The sequence below is a fragment of the Ahaetulla prasina genome, chromosome 1 (genome assembly GCF_028640845.1).
Source record: "Ahaetulla prasina isolate Xishuangbanna chromosome 1, ASM2864084v1, whole genome shotgun sequence".
Classification (NCBI taxonomy): domain Eukaryota; kingdom Metazoa; phylum Chordata; class Lepidosauria; order Squamata; family Colubridae; genus Ahaetulla; species Ahaetulla prasina.
In genome coordinates this window covers 377,049,374-377,075,794 of record NC_080539.1, presented here as the reverse complement: position 1 = coordinate 377,075,794, position 26,421 = coordinate 377,049,374, and the positions used below count along the sequence as shown (strand labels likewise).

General features: G+C 44.0%; 1 protein-coding gene across 1 annotated transcript; it reads right to left on the bottom strand.

Annotated features, from left to right (window-relative positions):
* Nucleotides 1-401: 401 nt before the first annotated feature.
* On the bottom strand, nucleotides 402-26,421 carry NMRK2 (nicotinamide riboside kinase 2). The gene is made up of 8 exons (XM_058163732.1): nucleotides 26,267-26,421; nucleotides 19,699-19,789; nucleotides 13,982-14,030; nucleotides 13,556-13,727; nucleotides 6,647-6,718; nucleotides 4,162-4,268; nucleotides 1,027-1,112; nucleotides 402-895 (listed from the first exon to the last, which is right to left on the bottom strand). Exons 1-7 carry the CDS (start codon nucleotides 26,290-26,292, stop codon nucleotides 1,027-1,029), a joined length of 603 nt encoding a protein of 200 aa, XP_058019715.1. The 5' UTR covers nucleotides 26,293-26,421; the 3' UTR covers nucleotides 402-895.

The following is a 26,421-nucleotide window of genomic DNA, read 5'->3' as shown; positions in this document are numbered from 1 at the left end:
ATCCTTTATAAGGTAGGTAAAATGAGGACCCAGATTGTTTGGGGGGCAATAAGTTGACTTTGTATATAACATACAAATGGATGAAGACTATTGCTTGACATAATGTAAGCCGCCCTGAGTCTTCGGAGAAGAGCGGGATATAAATGCAAATTAAAAAAAAAAAAAAGATGGACGGACTTGCTTACTGCTCCAACGGCTATCCTGTTAGAAGATCTGAAGCAGGACTCTTCAAACTTGACCATTTTAAGGCTTGTGGACTTCCACTCCCAGAATTCCTCATGCTGGCTGAGGAATTCTGGGAGTGGAAGTCCACAAGTCTTAAAGTGGCCCTTGTCGGAGACCTCTGACCTGAAGGATAGAAACAGACCCTCCTGGAGCACAAACTAGACGGCACGCAAGCCACAATCGCATCCCAACACTGGAGCTGAATCATCCAATTTCTTTCATCGTGTCCATCCATCAAATTCTGTTGGGAGGAGAACTGTTTAATCCTGGAATGACTAAAACTGACTTCATACCATCTTTGTAGTGGGTACGATACGAAATCTCTCAAATCTTTATTGAATATACATTGCGGTCTTTATTACACAAATCCCGCCGTTACAGAAGCTATTCCTGCTAAAGGGCCTAAGCAGTAGTATTTTACAAACGCCATCCAGGTATAAAAACGCAGCTGAAAAACATAAGATTGGTAGCATATAAAATAAGATTATTTTTAAAAACACAACTGCCCACAGTTGTGTGGTAAATAAGTCATCTTAGCATTCAATTATATACATAAATTGCTTCCTAAAGGAAGAGTCTCCAGCCGGTGCTGGAAAAAGTCAGTCCTCCATGCTTCTGCTAAAAAAATGTATTTACATCAAATCTGTACATGGATCTTTTCCCACAGATCCTGAAAAGCAAAGAGTAAGACGTTAACATCTAAACCATGGAAACAGGTAACTATTTTATTGCAAAGAGGTAGAAATCCCTTCCTCTCTCTCCCCTTCCCCTTCCCAACGAATCCATCATGAATGTATTCACCTATGAAGAATTCAGGAGCGTGTTGTGAATCTCTTCAAAGACCTGCAGATAAAGATCATCTCGGGACTTCAGCCCGTCCAAATAAACTGAAAATAAGAATGGGGGAAATTACCACGTTTGCATGTCATTATGCTGAGAGTGAATTTTCAACAGGCAGAAGTAGAGATTTAGCCCAGTATTTAGTCAAGAGGTAACACGATGCTTCCAGTGTCATTTCTAGAAAAAGTTTCAAGGAGATGTCCTCAAGATTAAAGGTCTACGGAGATTCTCAAGTCATTCAGGTCATGGTTGTCCCAAAAGTTTTTTCCTTGAAGACATTTCGGTTCTCACCCAAGAAGCTTCTTCAGCTCTGACTGGACGGGTGGTGGATTGGAAAGATTTATACTCCTTGCAGACAACTAGACATCTGCATCCTCTTTAGAGTCGTTGAGGCCACTTGGAGGTTTGTCTATGTCCCCAGGGTCACCTGAGTAGAGCAAATGGGGGTGGAGCCTTCTTGGAACTGCTGAAAGGACCGTGTTGTAGAATGGAGATATATGTTGTCATATCCCTCCCCCTCTGTTGACAGAGGCTGTTCAATTTGGACGTAGATGACCCCTTTGACCCCTCTTTCAAACCAGTGGTCCTCTCTGTCCAAAATGTGGACTTTGCTATCTCCAAAAGAACAACCTTTGTCTTTCAAATGCAGGTGGACTGCTGAATATAGTCCAGGTGGGTTTGTTCTCCTAGGTTGTGCCACGCGTTTGTGAAGTGGCTGTTTTGTTTTCCCAGCGTACAGATCTGCACATGGCTCACTGCATTGTGCTGCATATACCACGTTGCTCAGTTTGTGTCCGGGTGTTTTGTCCTTAGGGTGGACATGTCATGGTTCCAGAAAAACCTCTTCTGCATAAAAAAAACTCAGAAGCCATTGTCTTTCAGAGTTCTTTACTAGCACGAGGAAACTGGCACACGATGAGTGAAATTCCAAAACTGAACTTCCGGATTCTTTTCCCAGTTATACAAACCCCAAGAGTCCCACCCCCCTGACCCCTTTGCTGGTCACATAGTCCCACGTTCTCCCAGTTCATTCGAATATCTTCTCGCCACTCCTCCTGCAGAAGTGAACACCATCCGACCTTGACCGCTTGAAGAATGTTACCATACCCCTCAACCCCCCTTCTTCCCCTCAGGGGAAAAATGTGGCAGCGTCTGGAACCCTAAAGTCAGTATGGTTTCCAGGCCTGACAGGACTAGCTTCTGCCTTAATGTATTCTTAGGTTTGAAGTGTGCACATATGTTGTATTGGCTGAAGATCCTTGCAGCTGTCTGCAAGGAGTATAAATTCTTCCGTTCCCCAAGCTCCTTGGATGAGAAGCGAAACGTCTTCAGAGAAAAACAAGAAAGTCCAGTTGCCTCTTGAAAAAAGCACCTTTGGGACAACCAGGACCTGGATGGCTGAGAATCTCCATGGACCACATTGTTGGCTTTACTGTACAGTTAGTAACTCATAAAAACATAAAGATAAAGGTTCCCCTCGCACATACGTGCTAGTCGTTGCTGTCTCTAGGGGGCGGTGCTCATCTCCGTTTCAAAGCCGAAGAGCCAGCGCTGTCCGAAGACATCTCCATGGTCATGTGGCCGGCATGACTCAACGCCAAAGGCGCACGGAACGCTGCTCCCTTCCCACCAAAGGTGGTCCCTATTTTTATCTACTTGCATTTTTACGTGCTTTTGAAACTGCTAGGTTCGGAGAAGCTGGGACAAGTAACGGGAGCTCAGCCTGCTACACGGCAGCACTAGGGATTTGAACCGCCGAACTGCCGACCTTTCGATCAACAAGCTCAGCTGTCTTAGCCTCTGAGCCACCGCGCCCCTTAGTAAGTCATAGTCCTTGGCTTATTCATTTAGCGATAGTTTGATGTTACAGCAGCACTGAAAAAAACAACCATCACACTGTCTTTCACAGTCACCCCAAAAAAACTGAGGTTCTTGCTTGGCAACTGGCATGTATTTATGCGGGTTCCAGCATCACGGGATCGTGTGATAGCCATCGTTCCTCGACAAGCAAAGTCAGTCGGGGAAGCTGGGTTGGTTTAATGAGCAAGTGATTCACTTAACAACCATGGCAAAAGAGGTTGTTAAATCAGGGGTAACTCCCTTATCAACGGCTTTGCTTAGCCACAGAAATTCTGCTTCCAGTTGTGGTTCTAAGGTCAAGGGTTACTTCTTGTTGTTGTTTTCCCCAGGGCAAAATTTTTTATTTCCCATAATAATTCCCACAATTTGACCAGTGTACAATACAATCACTTATCCAACAATCGATCCTATACTCAAATTATACTCAATCAGGGCTGCTCGACTGCCACTCCCCCCTTTAATCCTTTCTACCCTTCTCATCCTTCTTCGACTTTCCCCACCATCCTTCTCCTCGCTTTCCTACTTCCCCACCTCTTTCCCACTTCTCACTACCATCCTTTCTAACCCTCTATCTTCTCCTTCTTCTCCTCCTATCCTTTCTTCTCCCTCCCTTCTTTCCTACCTACCCACCTGCCTACCTACTTTCTTCCTTCTTTACTCCTCTTTCCTTACCCTTTCCCTTCGGGAGTGGTTACCGAGCAGTCCCGACTTTACACCATTCCAACTTGTTTAATTCTACCATTATTCCTGTACAATGGCAATCAATCAATTTATAATCTTCCCCTTCCCCCCCCCCATTTCCCCCCTCCTCCCCCCCCAAGACTTCCCAGAACAGAATACAGGGTATTGTAACTAACAAACATAATCTAAAATATAACATAAAACAAGGGTTACTTGTATTGTCAGTATATACGCCAGGTGCTTCGACAGAAAAACACTTAATCTCTCCCTTGGTTCAGCTGATAAAGGGAGGAGAACTTGTGGCTCAGAGGTTAATACAACTGCCTAATATGCAGGTAGCCCAAGTTCGAATCTGAATAAAGGTATGGCTAGCGGGTGAGAATTAAATAGCTTGAAATAGATCTATACTAGTCTCCTTTATCAGCAAAATATATTTGATACAAAATAGTTTGTCGTAAAAGCGATCGCCTGAGGGCTCCTGGATCGGATTTCTGGCGCTCCGCTCAGTCACATTTATTTGACCCAACCCTTCTTCATTACAGTCAAGTTCCTTACCAACGTTGACTTCACTGGCCTCCATTTCCTTCCGGTGTTTAAGATACATGGGCCAAACGTGACCGTCAAATAGACCAGGAGGGTCAGGAACGGTGTATTGACGTGTACTAAAGAGGGGAAAAAAAGAGGAGAGGGGAGGGAGGGAGGAAGAAAGGAGAGGAGGGTGGGGAGGGGAGAGAGGGAGGGAGGTGTGGAGGAGAGGAGAGGAAAGGGGAGGAGGAAGGGATGGGAAGGGGAGAGAGAGAGAGGGAGAGGGCAGGAGAGAAGGGGAGAGAGGGAGGAAGCGGGAGGGAAAAAGGAGGTAGGAAGGAAAGGAGAGGAAAAGGGGATACGTGTGGAGGAAAGGAGGGGAGGGGAGGAGGAGAGGAGAGAAAAATCAAACTGTTCAGCTGTACACTAGAGAATAATCAACAAATCACCCAAATCAAAACAATCCATCAAATTCAAAATTTTAAGAGCTGCAACCGGCAAGGCAAGTAACCCTCCTCCTCTTCCTGGAATTGCAGCATAAACATGGAGCCAAGATCTGCCAAGGTCAAGCTGGGGAGAAGAATGGCTCAAAGTCCACTGGCTTGTCAGTTTAGACCACTCAAGGCCTCTACTCTGCAGGGGACAGATCTTCTGGGCCCAGCAGTCTTTGTTCTTTGGCCACAGCAAAGCTACTCTTCTAGTAGAACTGAAGACACACCTTTTTATTCGCGCGGGGCTGGCTTGAATTGAATTTTAAATGGTAAATTTTTATTAATTTTAAATGGGGTTTTTAGTGTAAGGTAATTTTTTAAATTCTCAGGCTAATTTAATAAGTTTTTTAAATTGCATTTTAATTGTATTTTGTATTGCTTGTTTTATTTTGCCTGTACACCGCCCTGAGTCCTTCGGGAGAAGGGCGGTATAAAAATCAAATAAATAAATAAATAAATAAATAAATAGTAAGGTTAAGCCCATGGATCTAATCCCTACAGCTACTGCAACTTGGGTGTTCTCCTGGATGGGCGGTTGTCTTTTGAAGAACATTTGACGACCGTCTCCAGGAGAGCTTTTTATCAGGTACGCCTGATCCGCCAGTTGCGCCCCTTCCTTGACCGGGATGCCTTATGCACAGTCACTCATGCTCTTGTTACCTCTCGCCTGGACTACTGCAATGCTCTCTACATGGGGCTCCCCTTGAAGAGCACCCGGAGGCTCCAGTTGGTTCAGAATGCAGCTGCGCGGGTGATAGAGGGAGCCACTCGTGGCTCCCATGTAACCCCACTCCTGCGCAAGCTGCACTGGCTGCCTGTGGTCTTTCGGGTGCACTTCAAGCTGTTGGTTACCACCTTTAAAGCACTCCATGGCTTAGGACCTGGTTACTTACGGGACCGCCTACTGCCACCGTTTGCCTCCCACCGACCCGTGCGCTCTCACAGAATGACTCCTCAGGGTATCGTCAGCCAAGCAATGTCGGCTGGCGGCCCCCAGGGGAAGGGCCTTCTCTGTGGGGGCTCCCACCCTCTGGAACGAACTTCCCCCAGGACTTCATCAACTTCCTGACCTTCGGACCTTCTGCCGCGAGCTGAAGACGTATTTATTTATTCGCGCAGGACTGGCATAGGATTTTTAGAAGTTTTTATTATTCGGTTTTAAATTTAAAGTGGGTTTTATTGTTTTAAATGCATTTTAATTTGGGGCCATATTTAATAAGTTTTTTAATTATTGATTTTATTCTGTATTTATTCATTGTTTTTGTTTTTTTTTGGCTGTGAACCGCCCTGAGTCCTTCGGGAGAAGGGCGGTATAAAAATTTAATTAATAAATAATAAATAAATAAATAAACAGTTGGAGGGGAGCTTCTGGAGAGGAGAGCTTTACCTGGTCTCCTGACCAGACCCTCTACGTTAAATATATCCTGTCCTTTTTGGCTTCCCCAATATGGTGCTTGTGATGGGCACCAGCCTTGGTCAGCCATGTCCTGCCATGAACTGCCACCCTGCCAGCTGGGCACTGGGACAGATGTTGCAAAATGGCTGCAGGTCACAAATTAATTGACGCCCCTGGCTCTAATCAATCTACATCGTCGTCCTCATCATCATCAATTCATTTATCTGTTTCCCCAAGAGGTGTTTGGGAATGCCACCTCCGTATAAAATCCTCCTCTTTCTACGAGGTCCGTGACTGCCAAGGAACAGTTGGTGGGAGCAGGGGGTGAAATCCTCCCGGATCGGACCGGATTGCGCGATCTGGTAGCGATCATGGCCGGTGGTTCAGCGATACGGTAGCGATGGCGGAGCAAAGCTCTGCCCACCTGCCTGGGTGTCATTACTTCCTGGTTTTAAACAGGAAGTAATGTGTATTTTACCTTCCGCGCATGGGCTGAAGTTTTTGCGCATGCACAGAAGGCCTGCGCGCATACGCACTTCCGAACAGTAAGGAAGGTAAGTAGATTTCACCCCTGGGTGAGAAGCGACAGTTTAGCCTTCTACGCTTCAGATCGCTAAATGGTCCTTACCTCCTCCTCCGTTTGCACTCATCATAAGGGACGGCCAAGTAGTAGCGCTTATCAAACAGGTCCACCAGAGACCTACGGGAAAGAAAACACGACCGGAGTCTTTCACATTCGGCAGAGAATCACAGAATCCTAGAATTGGAGGTCCTCTAGTCCAGGGGTCTCCAACCTTGGCAACTTGAAGACTTGTGGACTTCAACTCCCAGAATCCCTCAGCCAGCAAAGCTACACATATTATAAATATATATTCTCTTATTCATAATTGATCACACATATACATATAGTTTCTAAAGAAAGCATAAAGAAAAAAATTTTTTTGATTACATTCGTGGTTGTTCTTCTACCCTTTCTTTTCCCTCATTTTACAACAGTCCTTCGCCTCCTTTCTTTCTGTTCCCTACCTTCTTCTCTCCTCTCCTACTTTCTTCCTTCCTCTTCCCTCCCTTCTTCTCCCCATTTCTAACCTTCTCTCCTACTCTTTTCCTCTACCCTTTCTTCCTCTCCTTTTCCCTTTCTTCCCTTCTTCTCTCCCCCTCTCCTCTCCTATCTTACCCTCTACTCCTCTCTCTCTCTCCTTTCTTTCTCTTTTGTTGTCCAATATTTCCTCTGTTTGGTATCCGAGGAGCCCCGATTTTCTATTAATATATACTTCCTTTTCAATTTCTTTTCAATTTTACCCATTGCACATCTATCCTCATAATTGAACATTTATATAATTCTTTGGGGTACTTCCATGTAGAGGTAGTCCTCGGCCTAGCGTCTGTTCAGAATTATGAACTATCTGAAAAACGATCCAATGATCCCCCACCACACTGGAGGCATTCGGCAACACGGTTACATTTGTGGTCATTTGGGGGGTGGAATTCCATGGTCACATGACCCCATTTTACAACGGTTTCTCCCAAACCTACCTGTTCTGTCCCCCTCGCCTCAGTCCAAGCAATGACTTAATTAGCTGGCACTATCAGCTCTGGCAGCAAACTAGCGAGTGTCTACCAAGTATCTCTGTTATCTCCCTTGATGCCGATGAGTCAACAAACAGTACTTCAGCTCTAGTCAAGCAGTTGATTTGCCTGCTACGAAGAGGCATAGCAGCCCTTGCTGCCTTTATATCCTGTGGGGTGTGGCTCCATGACTCAGCACTTCCTAGGCCTGCTCCACCCCTGCTTCTGTTGTTCCCGCCTCTCCTGTCTACAAAACCTAGGGTCCAGCCAGGCCTGATTGCCATCAGCTGGGTCTGGAGGCATGGCCTGGGAGGGGAAAGAGTCAGGGGACGGAGGCCTCATTATCTCCTCCACCTGGCCTGCCTCTGGCTCCTGGAGCTGAGCCAGGGAAGCCGGTGCTCCAGAGGTAAGTCCTGATGGCCCTTCCCCCTCACTTTCCGAGTCACTTTCTGGCAGTGGGCTCAGCTCAGGGAGCGCAGACACAACACTACCTTTATTTTTAGTTTTGGCAAACCCACAACCGTAGCGAACAATGGCTTCGTGGTTACGACTTGCAGCGTTCACCACGGTCACAAAAATTGGGATGAAATGGGATCGGTTACGCGTCCCACTCGTTTTATGACCATTATGGCTTACGCCCAGCTCCATTACAGTTGTAACTCGAGGATTACAGCAGCTAGCCATCCCCCCCCTCCGTCAAGTCTCAAAATAACTCCCAACTGTCCCTATCCCAACCTTTTTAAAGGCCTCCAGCTGGCTTTTGAGCGGGTCGAGGAGGGCACTGTTTTTATACCCTTCTACCAACCAGCCCAGAGGGAAAAACTCGCCTGGATTTTGTTCCGGTCGCATTAAAACAAAACAGGAAAAATCCTACCGTCCGGGTTCTTAAATTGAGTGCAGCGACTGCTTTCATCTAAAGCAGGGGTCTCCAACCTTGATCCCTTTAAGACTTGTGGACTTCAACTCCCAGAGTCAGCTTTGCTGGCTGAGGGACTCTGGGAGTTGAAGTCCACAAGTCTTAAAGGGACCAAGGTTGGAGACCCCTGATCTAAAAGGTTAAATTGTGGTGACCGGACCAAAATTCGTTAACCTGAGACTCATCCAAGCAACTTCATCAGTCTAAATAAAAAATTAGCTAGGCAGAGAGTCAGGGACTCTCCTCCTCCTCCTGTTCCTTCTTCTTCTTTCTTCTCCTCCTCCTTTTTTCCCCTCTCCCTCTTTCTCTCATCTTCCCCTCCCCCTCTCCTTCTTCTTTCTCCTCCTTCCCCTCCTCCTCCTTCTCTTCCTCTTCTTCTTTCTCCTCCTCCTCTTCTTTCTCCTTCTCCTCTTCTTCTTTCTCCTCTTCTTCCCTCTTCTTCTTCCTCCTCCTCCTCCTTTTCTTCTTCTTCTTCTCTCCTCCTCCTCCTCCTTTTTCCCTCTCCCTCTTTCTCTCCTCCTCTCTCCTCCTCTTCTTCTTCCCCTCCCTTCCCCCTCCTCTCTTCCTCCTCATCTTCTTCTTTCTTCTCCTCTTCCTTCTTCCCCCTCCCCCTCTTCTTCTCTTCCTCCTCCTCCTCTTCTTCTTTCTTCTCCACCTCCTCCTCCCCAATTCCTTCTTTCCCCGCCCCCACTCTTCTTCTTTCTTTTCCTCCCAGTTTTGGTGTCGAGGGAAGGCATTGCTCCCAGACAGTCTCTATTGGAGAGACTGGCAAACTCTGCAGCATCTTTCAAGGGTTGGAATCCCAAGCCGCATGTGGCCAGTCCTGCAAGGCTTCTCTTCTCCCCACAGGGTTTGGGAACCTCTCACCACTCAGGAGACTTCCTGATCTCCAAACACAAAGGGCTGCTGGGTTGCTCCAGATCTGTGTTTCTCAACTTTCAGATGGCTGGACTTCAACTCAATTCCTTCAATTCCTCAGCCAGCAACGCTGGGAGTTGAAGTCCTGCAATGCTGGCTGGGGAATTCTGGGAGTTGAAGTCCTGCCATCTGAAAATGACCAACCTTGGGAAACCTTGCTTCTCATCCTAATGAACAATTCATGAAAACGTTATATTCCTTCTTATTCCTCCTACACATTAATATATTCATCTGATATAAAACAGTTATAGTTCTTTTATATATATATATATCAACCCGTACACTCTCATAGGGAGGGACTCCTCAGGGTGCCGTCAGCCAAACAATGTTGGCTGGCGACCCGCAGGGGAAGGGCCTTCTCTGTGGGGGCTCCCACCCTCTGGAACGAACTTCCCCCAGGACTTCGACAATTTCCTGACCTTCGGACCTTCCGCCGTGAGCTGAAGACGTATCTATTCTTCAGCGCAGGACTGGCATAGAATTTTTATTATTGGGTTTTTAAATTTTAATGGGTTTTATGGTTTTAAATGTATTTTTTAATCGGGGCCAAATTGAATAAGTTTTTTAATTATTGATTTTATTTGTATTGCATTTATTTACTGTTGTTTTTACTTGGCTGTGAACCGCCCTGAGTCCTTCGGGAGAAGGGCGGTATAAAAATTAAATTATTATTATTATTAACCTCAGGAGTTTCTCCCCAAAATGTATTGGCAATAGATCAAGGAAGACTCAAATCACCTCGGCCAAACGGTTAAATCGTGGCATCTGAACCAAAACGTGTTAATCGGAGACGTTGGATTCCTGAAATTGGTACGGCAAAAAGAGTCGGTACATCCCAACAATTATCTTATTTTTTTTTATTTTTTTTATTTTTGACTGAAGAAGTTGCTTGGATGAGTCTCAGATTAACACATTTTGATCCGGTTGCAACGATTGAACCTTTTAAATGCAGTTAAAGGAGTCGCACAGCTCAATTTAAGAACACAGATGTTAAGATGGCTGGGCTATTGCCGTGGTTCAACCGTTTTGCGGAAAAATCAAATAACCAACAAGCCGCAAAATAAGTGTGCCTTGCATTGCATTAGAGCTGGACAGTAATTGGCTCGGTCACCTAGCAGAGATTATAGTCTTTAAAATTAATAGCTGCCAACTGTCAAGTCCCCGGTTGCGATAGCAGCCAGAGCTGGATTATTGCTAAATCCAGTTTCTCATCTATATTTGCAGTGTTAAGGTAATGTGGGAAGAAAATACCGAGAGAAAGACGCTGGAAATAAAATGGAGGCTAATTGCAGGAAAGAAGGCCGAGACTCTATTTATTTGGTTGCCAGAAACGTTAGTGACAGAAGCAATTTTTCTGGGGTTCCTAAGGTGGCTTAGGAATGGGTGGATTTTTTGAGATGCTCCTGGGGATTGTGAAATGTAGTCAGCCTTGTGTCTTTTATTATTTCAATGGTGTTGGGTTAATCCTATTATGTCCTAAAGATACTGTTCAATCCATCTGTCCTGGTGTTTTGTTTGTGAATAGATTGGCCCAGTCTTCCCGAATGGATACAAAATCTCCATCTCTAAAGACTTCAGGCATCTGCTGGAGGTTGTTAACAAAGACAGGGGCTTACTTTCTGCCTTTAAGAACATGTATTCTCTATTTCTCCTTCGGGGAACCATGCAACAGTGATTTCCAAAATTGGAATCACAAGAAGAAATTGTTGGTAAGGAAGTGAGCATCTGATTGTTAAGTGACTTCAAAAGATGGGTATTTTCCTTTGTGATACTTTGTACAGCTGGTCCTCAACTTACAACGGTTCACTTAGTGACAGTTCAAAGTTAAAACGGTACTTACAACGGTACATTGCAGCATCTTCACGGTCACATGATTTACATTCGGAAGCTTGTCAACTGATTCATATTTATGACGATTGCAGTGTCCCGGGGTCACATGACCAACTTTTGTGACCTTCTAACAAGCCAGGTCAATGGCCAGGTTCCACTTAAAGACTGTGTGACTAATTTCACAACTGCAGTGGTTCACTTAACAACTGTGGCTAGCAAAATGGGTCAAAGCTCCAATTTCTCAGTTAACAACATAAATTCTGGGCTCAATTGTGGTCGCAAGTCAAGGACTATCCGTACAGTTTCAGCATCCAAGCATTCATTCGTTCTTTCATTCACTCATTCTATTCATTCATTCATTCTTTCATTCATTCTCTCATTCATTCATTATCTTTCATTCATTCTTTCATTCATTCTCATTCATTTAGTTAGTTTTAGTTTAGTTTAGTTTTATTAGATTGTTATACCGCCCTTCTCCCGAAGGACTCAGGGCGGTTCACAGCCACAATAAAATAAAACACAATATACAGGTAAAAAGAAATTTAAAAAACTTATTATACAGTTGGCCAATTCTAAAACAATTATAACAGTTAAAACCCCTTAAAATTTGTATCAAAAATTAAAATTCAAACCCTTAAAATATCAAGATATAAAATTCCTAAGCCAGTCCCGCGAGAGTAAACAAATACGTCTTCAGCTCGCGGCGAAAGGTCCTCTCTTTTTACTCTCTTTCATTCATTGTTTCATTCATTCATTCTCTCATTCATTTATATTCATTCTTTCATTCTTTTATTCATTCATTTAACTTGTGAATCACTTCGTAATGAAAACTCTTCAGAAAAGGTTCATTTATTTCTTTGACTCACTGACTAAAGTAAAATCCACAGAAGACCAAGGACGCGCCCACAATTTCATTTGCTGAACATATTTTAAGAGTTTAACATAAATATTTTTTTAAAAATTGTTGGTTCCTGCTAAAATCTCCACAGCTTAATACTGGAAAGATAAAAATATGGAATCAGAGCTCTGGTTGCCATACATTGGCATTGTATGGCAATACATTGATAGTCCTCGACTTATGACTATAATTGAGCCCTGAATTACGGTCATAACTCATGGCGGTCATTAAACAGGACAGTATGGGACCTTGGCTGATTTGATTTGGCCTTTTTTGCAGTGGTTGTTAAGCAAACATTAGAGTCTTAGAATAATTTTATTGTCACTTTGAATGTACAATCAGCATACATTAAAATGAAATTTCGTTGCATACCCAATGACCATTTTAACTGTCCAGTCACTAAGCAATCAGTTGTAAATTGAGGACTACTTGTAATGCATAGCAGAGAAATTGAGCAACACTCTTCCCCTGTGCTCTGATGAAGCTACAGTTAAACCCTTCTCAAAAATACTGTCTGATTTAATAACATGCTAACCGAGGAAGCATAATTGTTTTATAACAGATGAATATATTAATGTGTGGGAGGAATAAGAAAGAATGTATTGTAATAATAATAATAATAATAATAATAATAATAACAACAACAACAACAACAACAACAACAACAGAGTTGGGAGAGACCTTGGAGGTCTTCTACTCCAACCCCCTGCCCAGGCAGGAAACCCTACACCATTTCAGACAAATGGTTATCCAACATTTTCTTAAAAATTTCCAGTGTTGGAGTATTCACAACTTCTGCAGGCAAGTTATTCCACTGGTTAATTGTTCTAACTGTCAGGAAATTTCTCCTTAGTTCTAAATTGCTTCTCTCCTTGATTAGTTTCTACCCGTTGCTTCTTGTTCTACCCTCAGGTGCTTTGGAGAATGAATTGTTTTAATGAATTGTTCATTAGGATGAGAAGGGGAGGGGGAGGAGGGAGGGAGAAAGGAGGAGGAGGAAGGAGGGGAACAGGAGGAGGAGGAGGAGAGGAGGACGCAGGAGGGAGGAAGAGGGGAAGAAGAGGAGGAAGAGAAAAAGAGGAGGAGAGAGGAGGAGGAAGAAGGGAGGAGGAGGAGAAGAAGAGGAGGAGAAAGAAAAGGAAGAGGAGGAGCTGGAGGAGGAGAAAGAGACAGATGTGGGGAAGAAGGAGAAGGAGAAAATTTGGACTACTCTCCTTTAACCATAATCATTTTGCAAAAACAGGAAAACTGGAGAGTGATAAATGTCGTATATGAAGGCTGCCGTGCAAACTTCAGAAGCCGGAAGTTTTTTAACAAAACTTTAACAAAAATGACCCAAGAACTAATTAAAAAAAACACTCAAGGGCACATCCTGTTTGAAACGTGCCAGGCCCCTCTCTCTCTACCTGTAGTTGTAAAGCAGAAATCCCTCCACCACCAATATGTGGATATCGTCCGAGTCGGGCACCTTCGATGGGCGCGAGAGGCTGACTCCGTGCGACCGGGCAAACTTGACGGGGTTCTCTATCCAGGCCTTCACGGTGTTGACCATCGCCTCCATATCGAGGGAAGCCAAAACTAGTTAGAAGAAACAGCTTCATATAAAGAACATCGTGGAAACGCCCGTTTAAAAAAAAAAATATGAAACTCCGTGTGAAAGTGTATAATTTAAAGAAGTGAATTTATGGAAAAGTTATTTAAGTTTTACTATTAAGGTTCGGGTTTGTTTGTTTGTTTGTTTTTTTATAATAATGATAGAATAGGGATAAAAATATATATATATACTTAGGAAAATATACATTACTGCATCCTATAGGGAACACCGTTCTTACCATCCCATTGCTTAAAGCCGTCTTCCCCGACTTGTATTTGATCTTGTGGCTGAAACATATTGATCAATAAAACAATGCTAGAAATGCAGGCTGATCAGTTAATTAAGATCCGATCACAGCCTGGACACACACACAACGCACATATGCACACACACTCACACGCAAAGGCAAGTGCTGTCTGAGCAAAACACCCAACCATCCACCCCACGTCCCAAAAGTGGCCTAGAACAGCGGTTCTCAACCTGTGGGTCGGGACCCCGTTGGGGGTCGAATGACAATTTGCCAGGGGTCGCCTAAGACCATCGGAAATATGGGAAGTATACTTGCGAGTCGAAGAATCACGCTCCAATGGTCGACTCCACAAGCCAGCTGCAGGCTCTTCAAATCGCTAGCCGAATTCGGCTTCAGGCGCGATCAATTAAAAAAGAGAGAAATCTTTGCTCTGATGTCTCCCTCTCAAGCCAGCGGCAATCACTCCCAATCGCTAGCCTAATCTGGCTTCAGGCGCGATAAACTTAACAGGGGAGGAGTCTCCGCTTTAATGCCTCCGTCCTCAAGGCAATTGCAAGCAGTTCAGATCGCTAGCCAATACGGCTTCAGGCGCGATAAATTCAAAACGAAAATAATTTTACGGTTGGGGTCACCACATCGTGGGGGAATTGTATTAAAGGGGTTGCAACACTATAAAGGTTGAGAACCACTGGGCTAGAATGACTGCATGGAGCATCATGGTCTCACAGCTTTGTTGTACAACAAAGTACAACAATGGACTTTGGCTGGTTTATTTGAGTAAGATAATGTGGTGGCCTGTCGGCCACCGGACCCTCCAGCAGCCGAATCAGGAGGAGGAGGCGTGGCAGAGGGGGAAGCGGGAATGGAGCTGCCAGACAGACAGAGAGAGCGGGAGGCGGATCCTGCGCCAGTCCATCAGTCCTCAGATGGAGAGTCAACAGCCCCCAGGTTGGAGGTGGCTGATGAGGAAGAGAGGAACAGCTGGGTCCTGTGCCTAACATATGGATGCGCAGAAGGCAGAGGAGAGGAGAGCAGTGGAAATCTATGGGCCGGTCCTTGGGACGGAAGAGCCACCGCTGCTAGCGAAGCCCCACCGTAGCTCTGGGGATAAAAGGCAGGGGGCGGAGATGAATAGATGTGGCAGGCAACTATTCATCTTCCAGCCAGCTGGACTTGTTAGCCTGTGATGAGAGAGAAATTTTCTAAAAAGGGATTTCTTGAGTTCACTTTAGAGGGTTTGGTCGTGTTTGGGGAGCTGGGTCAGAACAGATATTTCGTTTTAAGTCATTGCTCGACAGGTTTGATTTTTCTGGCCCCAGGGCAATCTGAAAGGATCAGATGGATTTACACTACTTGCATTGGCAACTGGGGACCAGAAAGAACAAATAATACATAGTAAGGCGTGTTGCTTAAATAGAGTAGATTTGTTTTATTGGTGGGGGTCTCTGAGCTCGGTGGTTTTCTGGCAGACGTTTCGTGACCCAACTAAGGAATACCATCAGTAACAGAAGGACTTGGGATTTGCAAAGGAGAGGAGGAGAAGGAGGAGGAGGAGGAGGAGGAGGAGGAGGAGGAGGAGGAGGAGGAGGAGGAGGAGGAGGAGGAAGAGGAGATTCCTTCGTCCTCTCTGAACTGGGTGGTTTTCTTGCAGACTTTTCATGACCAGACTAGGTAACATTATCAGTGCTAGAAGGAAGTAGGGTTTGCTCTCTGTTTATATACTTTTTACAAGTTGCCCTCAGGACTATTTCTATGTATTGTAACTATTATAGAAACAGTAGTTGAAATAATACCCTGTTTCCCCGAAAATAAGACATCCCCTGATAATAAGCCCAATCGGGCTTTTGAGTGCATGCGCTAAAATAAGCCCCCCCCCCAAAAAAATAAGCCCTCCCCAAAAATATTTAAATGCAGAGCTGGAAATCAGGTAAGATGGCAAGAGGAGTCCCATCTTGCTCCATGTGCCCCAAAATAATAATATCCCCTGAAAATAAGGCCAAGCGCTTATTTCGGGGTTCAAAAAAATATAAGACAGGGTCTTATTTTCAGGAAAACATGGTAGCTGGAAGTTTCTGACTTCCTTTTTCCTCTTCTCTTGATCTTTAAAACACTCTTAGGGATCCTTGGTGCTCTCTAAACTGGGTGGTTTTCTTGCAGATGTTTCATTACCAGAGCACTGATGTTGTTATCTAGTTGGGTCAAGAAACGTCTCCAAGAAAACCACCCAGCTCAGAGAACACCAAGGACCCCCTTCATTTTCAACCCCGAGCTACGAATATTCTCCTTTATTAGCCTTAATTGATCAATTAAATAGCCTTAATTAATCTACTACTGTATGGATTGTGTAGTATCTATTATGTGTCCCACTTCAGTGGCAAGAAAAGGTTGGAATTTGGGGGGCAATGCCTCGGAAACGCTGCACCCACATCTTCGAATATAAGATGTTAGAGAACAAAATTCAGTCAGGGAATGGCTCGTTTCAATGAAGGCTACTGCTGATAGGGATATATATATAAAACTAAGGAGAGATTTCCTGACACTTAGAACAATTAATCAGTGGAACAGCCTGCCACCAGAAGTTGTGAATGCTCCAACACTGGAAGTTTTTAAGAAGATGTTGAATAACCATCTGTCTGAAGTGGTGTAGGGTTTCCTGCCTAAGCAGGGGTTGGACTAGAAGACCTCCAAGGTGCCTTCTTACTCTGTTATTTTATTCTATTCTATTCCATTTCATTCTATTTACATATATATATATATAGGTCTTTGGTTATTCGGGTTTTCTCCCGCGTAAAATTGGAAGTGTCTTGGCGACGTTTCGACGAAGTCTCATTCGTCATCTTCAGGCTTCAGCTTCGTGCTTCTGGGAGCAATGTGAGCTTCTGGGAGCGTGCTTCTGGGAGCAAAGCATTGCTCCCAGAAGCACGAAGCTGAAGCCTGAAGATGACGAATGAGACTTCGTCGATTTCGGATGGAATTTTAATCATGTACTGTGGGAAGGTATGGCTGCCCTAGCTTCTATCTCAGAATCCGATCGTTATAGGCAGTCCTCGACTTATGACTGATCGCTTAGTGACTGATTGATGTTACAAAGGATCTACTTGGAGTGTGGGGGGGAGGTTTGCCAATTCAAAATTTTGGCTGTCAGTCACTTCCTACCCCCACAATCAAATGACCACAGTTCATTTGCTCGGCAACGGGGGGGAGCATATTTCAAACTAGCCCAGGGGTCTGCAAACTTGGCTCTTTTAAGACTTGTGGACTTCAATTCCCAGAGTTCCTCAGCCAGGTTAGGGTTAGGGTTAGGGTTAGGATTAGCTTTGCTGGCTGAGGAACTCTGGGAGTTGAAGTCCACAAGTCTTAAAAGAGCCAAGTTTGCAGACCCCTGATCTAGTTGGACTGTCCCACTATCAGAGTGATTGTATATTTTACGACGGTTTTGCTCCCTCTCTCCCCGCAAAATGGCATCTATTTTCAGGTTTTTAACAAAACCCGCTGCAGGGTTTGCTTTAACAACTCCCGCAAAAAAAAAAAAAAAGGTCATAAAACTGATCCACTTTACAATGATTACGAGTTACGACTATATCTTTTTCTTAGTTTTGTAAAAAAATGCAAAAGCAAATCATAGGAAAAATAAGAGGGCCTCTGGTGGCTCAACAGGCTAATGCAGCCTGTTATTAACAGCAGCTGCTTGCAATTATTGCAGGTTCAAGTCCCACCAGGCCCAAGGTTGACTCAGCCTTCCATCCTTTACAAGGTAGGTAAAATGAGGACCCAGATTGTTGGGGGGGCAATAAAAGTTGACTTTGTATATAAATATACAAATAGGATGAAGACTATTGCTTGACATAGTGTAAGCCGCCCTGAGTCTTCGGAGAAGGGCGGGATATAAATGCAAATAAAAAATAAAAAATAAAAAAAACAGAAGGAAAAGGGAAAGAAAAGTGTAGGGAAAAAAGGGCCGGGAAGATAGAAAAGATGTTGACCCTTCAACCCTCCCATGGCTGGCTGGGGAATTCTGGGAGTTGAAGTCCACAGGTCTTAAAAGTTGCCAAGGTTGGGAAACGGGTCGAATCCCTGCTGTATTTGGCCAAGCTAAACTTCAACACTGGAAGTTTTTAAGAAGAGATTGGACAGCCATTTATCTGAAATGAGATACCGTTTCCTGCCTGGATCGGGGGTTGGACTAGAAGACCTCTAAGGTCCCTTCCAATTGTGCTATTCTGTCATGATTCTATCTACTTGCCTTTCCTTCACTGGGCAATGTCACATGCCCTGTCAATCTCTACGGAGGCCTCTCGGCGTCCTATTTTTGCAAGTGACAGAGTTGTGACAGCCAGGCACACACTGGCAAAAATAGGCACCCTTATCGAGACAGGCATGTCTTATCCGACACACCAGCTATGTTAAGTGAGCTCCTGATTAATTCATTTGGACGGACGGCTGGTTTGTGGGCCACGTAGAGAAAATATTAGATTAAGGGCGAGAACGAGGTTCCGGCAAGTTAAGAGCACCGGAAAGGGGTAATTTGGGAAATAAAAGGACTCAAGAAGGGAAATATTTGGAATTTGCAACCCTTTGCATTTTCTCTGCTAATTTCTTTTTTTTCCCCTCTGAAATAAAATCCAACACGCATACCAATGCACAAAACGAACTTCAGCTATACACCATTCAACTAGGCACAGTTTTGAAAATTTGCACATATATATCGAGGGACAGTAGCATGCTACACGCAGAGAACAATTCCCCAAAAGGCCAATATATTCGCTTGGGTTTGATTTGATTTGATTTTTTTTTAAAGAGGGAAGGCAGAAGACTTGGTTTTAAAACACTGGAGGTTTTTAAGAGGAGTTTGGACAGCCCCTGATTTGAAATGTTATAGGGCCTCCTGCTTGAGAAGGGGGGGCTGGACTAATTGACCTCCAAGGTCCCTTCGTTCTCTGTTATTTATTCTGCTATTATGTCCATTCACTGCAGGAAATCCTTACAGGGGGTGGGCTCAAAAGAAGAAGGGGAGTGAGGTAGTTTTTTTGGGAAGGGGGTGGGTGGGACAAACCCACTGTCAAATATGTAGACATGCCAATCAATCTATTTTCTTTAGATTATATTTATAAATATTATATATAATTATATTTATATTTTTCCAAATGAAATCACCTGTATATTTCTTACGACCTGTGGATAAAAGGCAAGTTATTTTTATATCACTGTTGTTCATCTTTGGCTACTTTCAGATGCGTGGACTTCAACTCCCAGAATTCCCAGCCAGCATAGCTGGCTGGGGAATTCTGGGAATTGTAGTCCACATCTCTTAAAATAGCCAAGGTTGGAAAACTTGATTTATACCACTGATTTATAGAGAGACTAGGGGTATTTATGGTTCATTAGTGGGAAGACAAGTCAGATTGGGCCAAGGGTCTCAAAATGTCCTCTTGCCCCTAATCACGTTAGCCATTGTGCCCCCCCCAAACTGGGGAGGGGGAATTTTGACCGTGGGTCCATCAATCTGGAGTCAATAGGGCAGTTTCTGTGCTTGGTTCCATCCCAATCTCCCATTTTTTTCAACTGAGACGCCCTGGAAACCCACCTCTGCTAATCACATTTGGCTTCCTAAGGAGGAAGAAGATTCACCCTGGAGGTACCTGGCCAAGCTTTCTCCATTCACTCAACCCCTAGAAGATCAACCCAAGGCAGAAAGTTCAACCTACCTTGAAGAAGTCATCCTGGTGGACCACGCAACAGTTGGGGAGGGCTTGGATAAGTCTATTGGTCAAAGTGGTCTTGCCCCCATTGGTCACACTAGAGGAAGGAAGGTGGAGCAGAAGAGCAAAAACGAGATTAGGATAAGCAACTCAGGAAGGAGCCGAGGGGTGAGATGAGGACCAGGGTGGCCTTCTCCTAGAAGAAGCTGGAGCTTCTCCTGCCTTCAAGAATCAAGGACCCCAAACATCCCCAGGAATCCATCCCAGACCAGCTTCTTCTCTCTGCCTGCCCCAGAACTCTCTGGCTTGTAGGGGGACCTACTTCAGAAAGAAAGAGCTTTCAAGCAATGCATCTCAACCTCAACATTTTAATGGACTTAACAGACTTCAACATCTGAATGGACTTCAGCATCTGAATGGACCAATATCTGAATGGACTTCAACATCTTAATGGTCTTCAACATTTCAATGGACCAACAGCTTAACAGGCTTCAACATCTGATTGGACCAACATCTTAATGGAGCAACATCTTAATGGACTTCAACATTTCAATGGACTTCAACATTTCAATGGATCAATATCTGAATGGACTTCAACATCTGAATGGACCAACATCTTAACAGACTTCAACATCTGATTGGACCAACATCTGAATGGACCAACATCTGAATGGACTTCAACATTTCAATGGACCAATATATGAACAGACTTCAACATCTTAACAGACTTCAACATCTTAATGGACCAATATCTGAATGGACTTCAGCATCTCAATGGACCAACATCTTAACAGACTTCATCTTAACAGAAGTCAACATCTGAATGGACTTCAACTCCCAGAATTCCCCTGGCTAGAATGCTGGCTGGGGAATTCTGGGAGTTGAAATCCATGCATCTTAGATATGCTTGAGCTTGAGAAAACATTACTTGCAAGAAACCCTTCACTCTTGTGTTCACTCAACACACTTAACTCAGTTATTAAGTAGCTCATGTTTGGCCAGCATTCATATAGGATCCACCATTCTCTCTTCCATCCCATAATTCTCCAGGTACATTAGACTGTGCCAAGATTCCTTTTTTAGTTTTTCAGCAGTTTCACACTGCTTCAGACTCAATAAAGAGTACTGTTCTAATAAACAAATAATCCTATGAAGTAAATAAATACTTAATACTGTAATAAATTTGAAAAAGAATTAGTCATAAGCATTCAATAAATACATTTAATATTTTGAGAGGTTTTATATCCAAATGTATTTTATTCTTTACGCTGTTTTCATCTTCCCCTTGAAATATTAACAATGCTCTGTCTCCAAATTAATCAAATTAGCAGACTTCCTCAAACCCGGAAATAAGTTACCCAGATCCTAATCCACATATCAAAGGATAAGGTCTGCAAACACAGAGTTAATTAAATTGGGTCTCCCAGCGGAATGGCATGTTCACAATAAACATGCCTATACACGCAGACACACACGCCCCTCAAGTGTCATCCCAGAATCAACACGTGACAAGCTCTCCCTGAAAACGTTTGCCACTGTACCCCAATTCTCTGCAGCCTGAGCCCTCTAAAGGCAAACTATTTTGCTTTTAGGAATAAATATTTCTTCTTTCCTGTCTAGATCTCATTTGTATTTATTCTTGTGCCATTCCGTCTCCCATTGGAACTCCAAATCATTCTTCAGACAAGATGTAATGTTTATGAAACCTTTTTAGACTTATTATTTATGACTAATTTTATTCCAGTATTATTAATTGATGTCTGAAGTGTAAGGCCTCCTGCTTGGGCGGCGGGGTTGGACTAGATGATCCACAAGGTCCCTTCCAACTCTGTTAATCTGTTAAAAGTGGTGTTCCCAGAAAGCTACTGATTGGGGCCCAAAATATGCCAATCCTTTGCTTTAAATGTTCCGTTTTTTAACAATAAAAGTTGTAAAAGCTCTTTTATGCTGAGTGACACCGGTTATTTTTTGAATTATTTTTATTTTTAGAAAAACACATTTTATTTCAGTTCCAACGATGGAGTATCTTCCTTCCTCCTTCCTTCCTTCCTTCCTTCCTTCCTTCCTTCCTTCCTCTTTCTTTCTTTCTTTCTTTCTTTCTTTCTTTCTTTCTTTCTTTCTTTCTTTCTTCCTTCCTTCCTTCCTTCCTTCCTTCCTTCTTCCTTCCTTCCTTCTCTCTCTCTCTTTCTTTCTTTCTCTTCCTTCCTTCCTTCATTTTTTAAATCCAGGTTTGAACTCTCTCTTCAGAGCAAGCAACAAAGCAGAAAATTTAACCGGGAGCCCTCCCCATCCCCCCCCCCAAAAAAAATAAATCCGGAGCCCACCCAATGGGTTTGGATGCTCTCGGCTGGGGAAGATGGGAGCAGTAGTCCTATTGCTGGGGCGGGAAGAAGAGAAGGGAGGAAAAAGAAGCGCCAATTCAAAACAACAAAAAAAAGCGCGCGCCTTTCCCCCAGCGCGTTGATGATTGGCCGGCCGGCGGTGGGCCGCGCGGCCGGATTGGCTCCGGGGATGAATGAAAGCCATGACGCAATGACAAATTAAAAATGAATGAACGGACTTTCCCGCCCTGTCGGTTAAACGTTCTGTTTGTTTCTCTTGCTCTTCCCGGCTTTTCTTTTGAATGAGCTTGGCGGGCGCGGGAAAGGAAGGCGGGAAGAACGGAGCGGGGAGGGAGGGGGAGGCAGGGAGGAAAAAAGGCCCCCTCCCCTTTATTCTGGACGTGGGGGGAGGGGGGTCTCCTTTTGTTTCTCTGAACCCCGTTAATGGCTTTTAATGCAAAGAGCGACCGGTGGAGTGGGGGGTGCAAGGGAGCGTATCGGATTTGGGGCTGGGGGCGTCGGGGGGGGACAGGAGAAAATGTGGGGCGGGGTTGAGTGGACGAGCCCTCCTATGCTGTTGCATCCGTTTGGGGGGGGTGTGAAGGCGTATCATCCATTTCTCTCTTTCTTTTTTATTTCATTTTGTCACAACAGTATACACAAACGTTGTCATAAATAAAACAACATATGAAGAATATATATATATACCTTGTACCTTGATGAAGGTATCTTTTCTTTTATGTACACTGAGAGCATATGCACCAAGACAAATTCCTCGTGTGTCCAATCACACTTGGCCAATAAATAAATATATATATATATATATATATGTAAAAAAAATATGCATCAGCTATATTAATTTGATATAATGAAGGGAACAATAGGACAGGAACGGTAGGCACTTTTGTGCTCTTATGCACGCCCCTTCTAGTCCTCTTAGGAATGGGGTGAGGTCAACAGTAGACAGTTTTTGGTTGAAGGTTTTGGGGTTTCGAGACTATGGAGTCAGGTAATGAGTTCCAAGCGTTAACAACTCTGTTACAGAAGTCATATTTTCTGCAATCAAGTTTCTTTATTCTTAATTTATTAAACGTCTTTGCCTCCCATCTCCCTTACAAAATTCAGAGCTCTTCTTGCATTTTTTTTAAATGATGAAAAATATTAAAATCTGGGCCTTTTTCTAAAAAAAAAAAAAATCTACGGGAATAAACGGCTAAAAAAGCTCCCTTCCTCCCGAGCTGCCTGGGCTTGGCTCTCCTTCATTCTGCCACGAGACCTTTTCTTTTGAAGTCCACATCGGTATTTTTTCCATCCGGCCGGCCAATTTGGGGGGGTGGGGGGCGACTGTTAACGCCCACGGGGAGAGGGAATAATAACTACCCTCCCTCCCGACTGTTTCTGAAGCTTGGAGCGGGCGATTTCTCTTGGGAAAAGGGAAGGCTACAGGGAGGGAGGGGGGGTTATTTATTTGTTTCTTTGGCAACCTGTATTGGGGGGGCGGGATGGGGGGGAGTCTTCTGCTCTTGGTCTCTGGGAATCAGTTCAAATTGTTAAAATTTGCCTTGACAGCAAATTGAAAACGGAAGAGTAAAATGCATGCGCGCGCACACCCCCAAAAAATTGGGACATCTAGAAAGCACACTGTTCAATATAGAAATGGAATGTGTGATATAAAACAATAAAACAAATATTTATACAAAAATGGCGCTCAACATTCTGCCTTTAAAGGAAGTTTGAGAAAAAGGGGTTTATTTTATTCGGGGATCCCCTAGACCAGGGGTCTCCGACCTTGGTCCCTTTAAGACTTGTGGACTTCAACTCCCAAAGCAAAGCTGGCTGAGGGACTCTAGGAGTTGAAGTCCACAAGTCTTAAAGGGACCCAGGTTGGAGACCCCTGCCCTAGACCAGCCCGCATACATCCATCTGGCTCTCCTACAAGAGAGGGAGGGAGACTAGGGTGAAAAACGGCATCAGCCCCTCTTCTCCCCTCCCCCCCACGAAATCCCATCTAACCAGTAGCCCTGACTGCCTTCCTCAGAAAACTTTCTGTTCTCGGCCATCCAGGTCATGGTTGTCCCAAAGGTGTTTTGTTTTGTTTTTTTCAAGAAGCAACTGGACTTTGCTGTTGTTTTTTTCTTTGAAGCCATTTCCCCACCATTCTTCAGTCAGAACTGAAGAAGCTTCTTGGGATGAGAAGCGAAACCTCTTCAAAGAAAAAAACAACAGAAAGTCCAATTTTCGGGGGAGGGAGGAGGGGAGATAGAAGCATCTTTGGGACTTTCTCCTCAAGGAGCTTCAATGCCACTGGCCCATTTGGAGACAAGGGTGGTGGGGCTTTCCACAGCTGGGCCTCTGGTGGCTCAACAGACTAATGCAGTCTGTTATTAACAGCAGCTGCTTGCAATTACTGCAGGTTCGAGTCCCACCAGGCCCAAGGTTGACTCAGCCTTCCATCCTTTATAAGGGAGGTAAAATGAGGACCCAGATTGTTGGGGGCAATAAAAGTTGACTTTGTATATAATATACAAATGGATGAAGACTATTGCTTAATATAGTGTAAGCCGCCCTGAGTCTTCGGAGAAGGGCGGGATATAAATGCAAATAAAATTTTAAAAAAAACAAGAAGACCCCCTCGGTCTGAGGTTACGCAACACGCATAAAAACCCAGACACTGTTTTAACACAGTTGTTGCAAATGTTGCCGCTGCTCTTTTAACTTCATGTTGCTTAAACTGCCAAGAAACGACAATTTTTTTTTTACAGTGCGAAGAGCTTGAAGGGATAACACTTTTATCCGGTTTTGTTTTTTAATTTTGCAAAATCCTCTGCAGATTTCCTGTATAAAAGCTTGCATTGGACCCAACACTCCAGAAGAGCTATTTCTTGGTGAATGTTACATTTATTGTCTTAACTTGTTTTAAGTTTTGAGAAGATTGCTGTATCGGGCCCATAAGCAGCCCAGAGTCCCCCGATAAATGTAACAAATCAATACATTTTGTCAATGAGATCAGAGGCTGGCGGCAAAGCCTTAGAATGGCCTTTGTTCTATTAGCTCCCCCCCCCCCCGTCCGCCCCCAGCGGGCAAGACCCTCCCCTGGTTTCTCTCCTGGCCATCAGTGACCAAAAAGGTAATAATTGTTTGTCTTGGAAGAGACTCAGCCTAACCATGTATATTAAAAACGGCTATTTGTCTTGCTTGAGCAGAGGATTAGACTAGAAGACCTCCAAGGTCCCTTCCACGTTTATCCCGATTAAAATATTTTCCCGTCTGATTGAAAGAGAAACTCTTCCAAGAGTTTTCAAAACTTTTTTTTAAAAAACGTATTTTATTCCTGAGCGGGGTGTGGGGGAGCGTTGGACTAGAAAACCTCGAGGGTTCCTTCCAACGCTATAATTCTGTATTTTATCTTTGTAGCTTCTTGGCAGAGTTAGGGATATATTTTTTTTTCTTGTTTTCATCCAATCCTGATCGCAATTCCCGTTTTCCAGAAATCCCGTCACTTCCAAGCCTTCACAGCCTATCCAACAGCAACATTGAATTCTTAAGCCGCTCGGACTCATTCATTGAAATAGGCGGCTGTAGAAATCGAATGAATGAACGAATGAATGAACGCATATAAACCAACCAACGTCTGGAGAGATTTCAGCGCCTGAATTTTGACCTCAACCCTATCTGGGTTTCTCTTATCCGTTTTGTTCTCCCTGCCTTCGCCAGCAACCTTCAAATTCATCCTCGGGAAACTGAATTTATTAAGCCCCGCTCGGAATGAACGCCTTATCTATCGACCCACGAAAAAAAATATCTCTCACTTTCACTCCCCCCCCCACTTTCTCTCCCTCTCTCTCTCTGATCAAATTTTAAAAAATAAACGAAAGCGCGAAGCGTTAACATCACAGAAATTCTGAAGCAAACTAAGGAATCAACGCTTAAAGCGTCGAGAATGGAAATTTAATGTACACTTTTATGTACATTGAGAGCATATGCACCAAAGACAAATCCCTTGTGCGTCCAATCACACTTAGCCAATAAAGAATTCTATCCTATTCTAAAAAAAATAAAAAATGAATACATTTCCAAGAAAACAAAAAAAGGAACAAAAGCCAACCCAAACTCGAAAGGGCAAACTCCGATGGACCGCTGGGCCTTTTTCCGGAGGTCAGTTTTGTCTGTTTCACACGGAAAGGAAGGGAAGGGGGAGGGAAGGGGAAAGAAAAGAGGGAAAGGGAAAGGAAGGAAAGGGAGAAATGACTTACCCTCCTATTCCTATGATGTATTTCATCTTTTCCGGAGGAGTGGGGTGAGCAAGACGGCTTATTACAATTCAGTGAAAGGATGGGAGATTTTCTCCCTTTCTCTCTCTCTCTGTCTGTCTCTCTCTCTTTCTATCTCTCTCTCTTTCTCTTTCTAG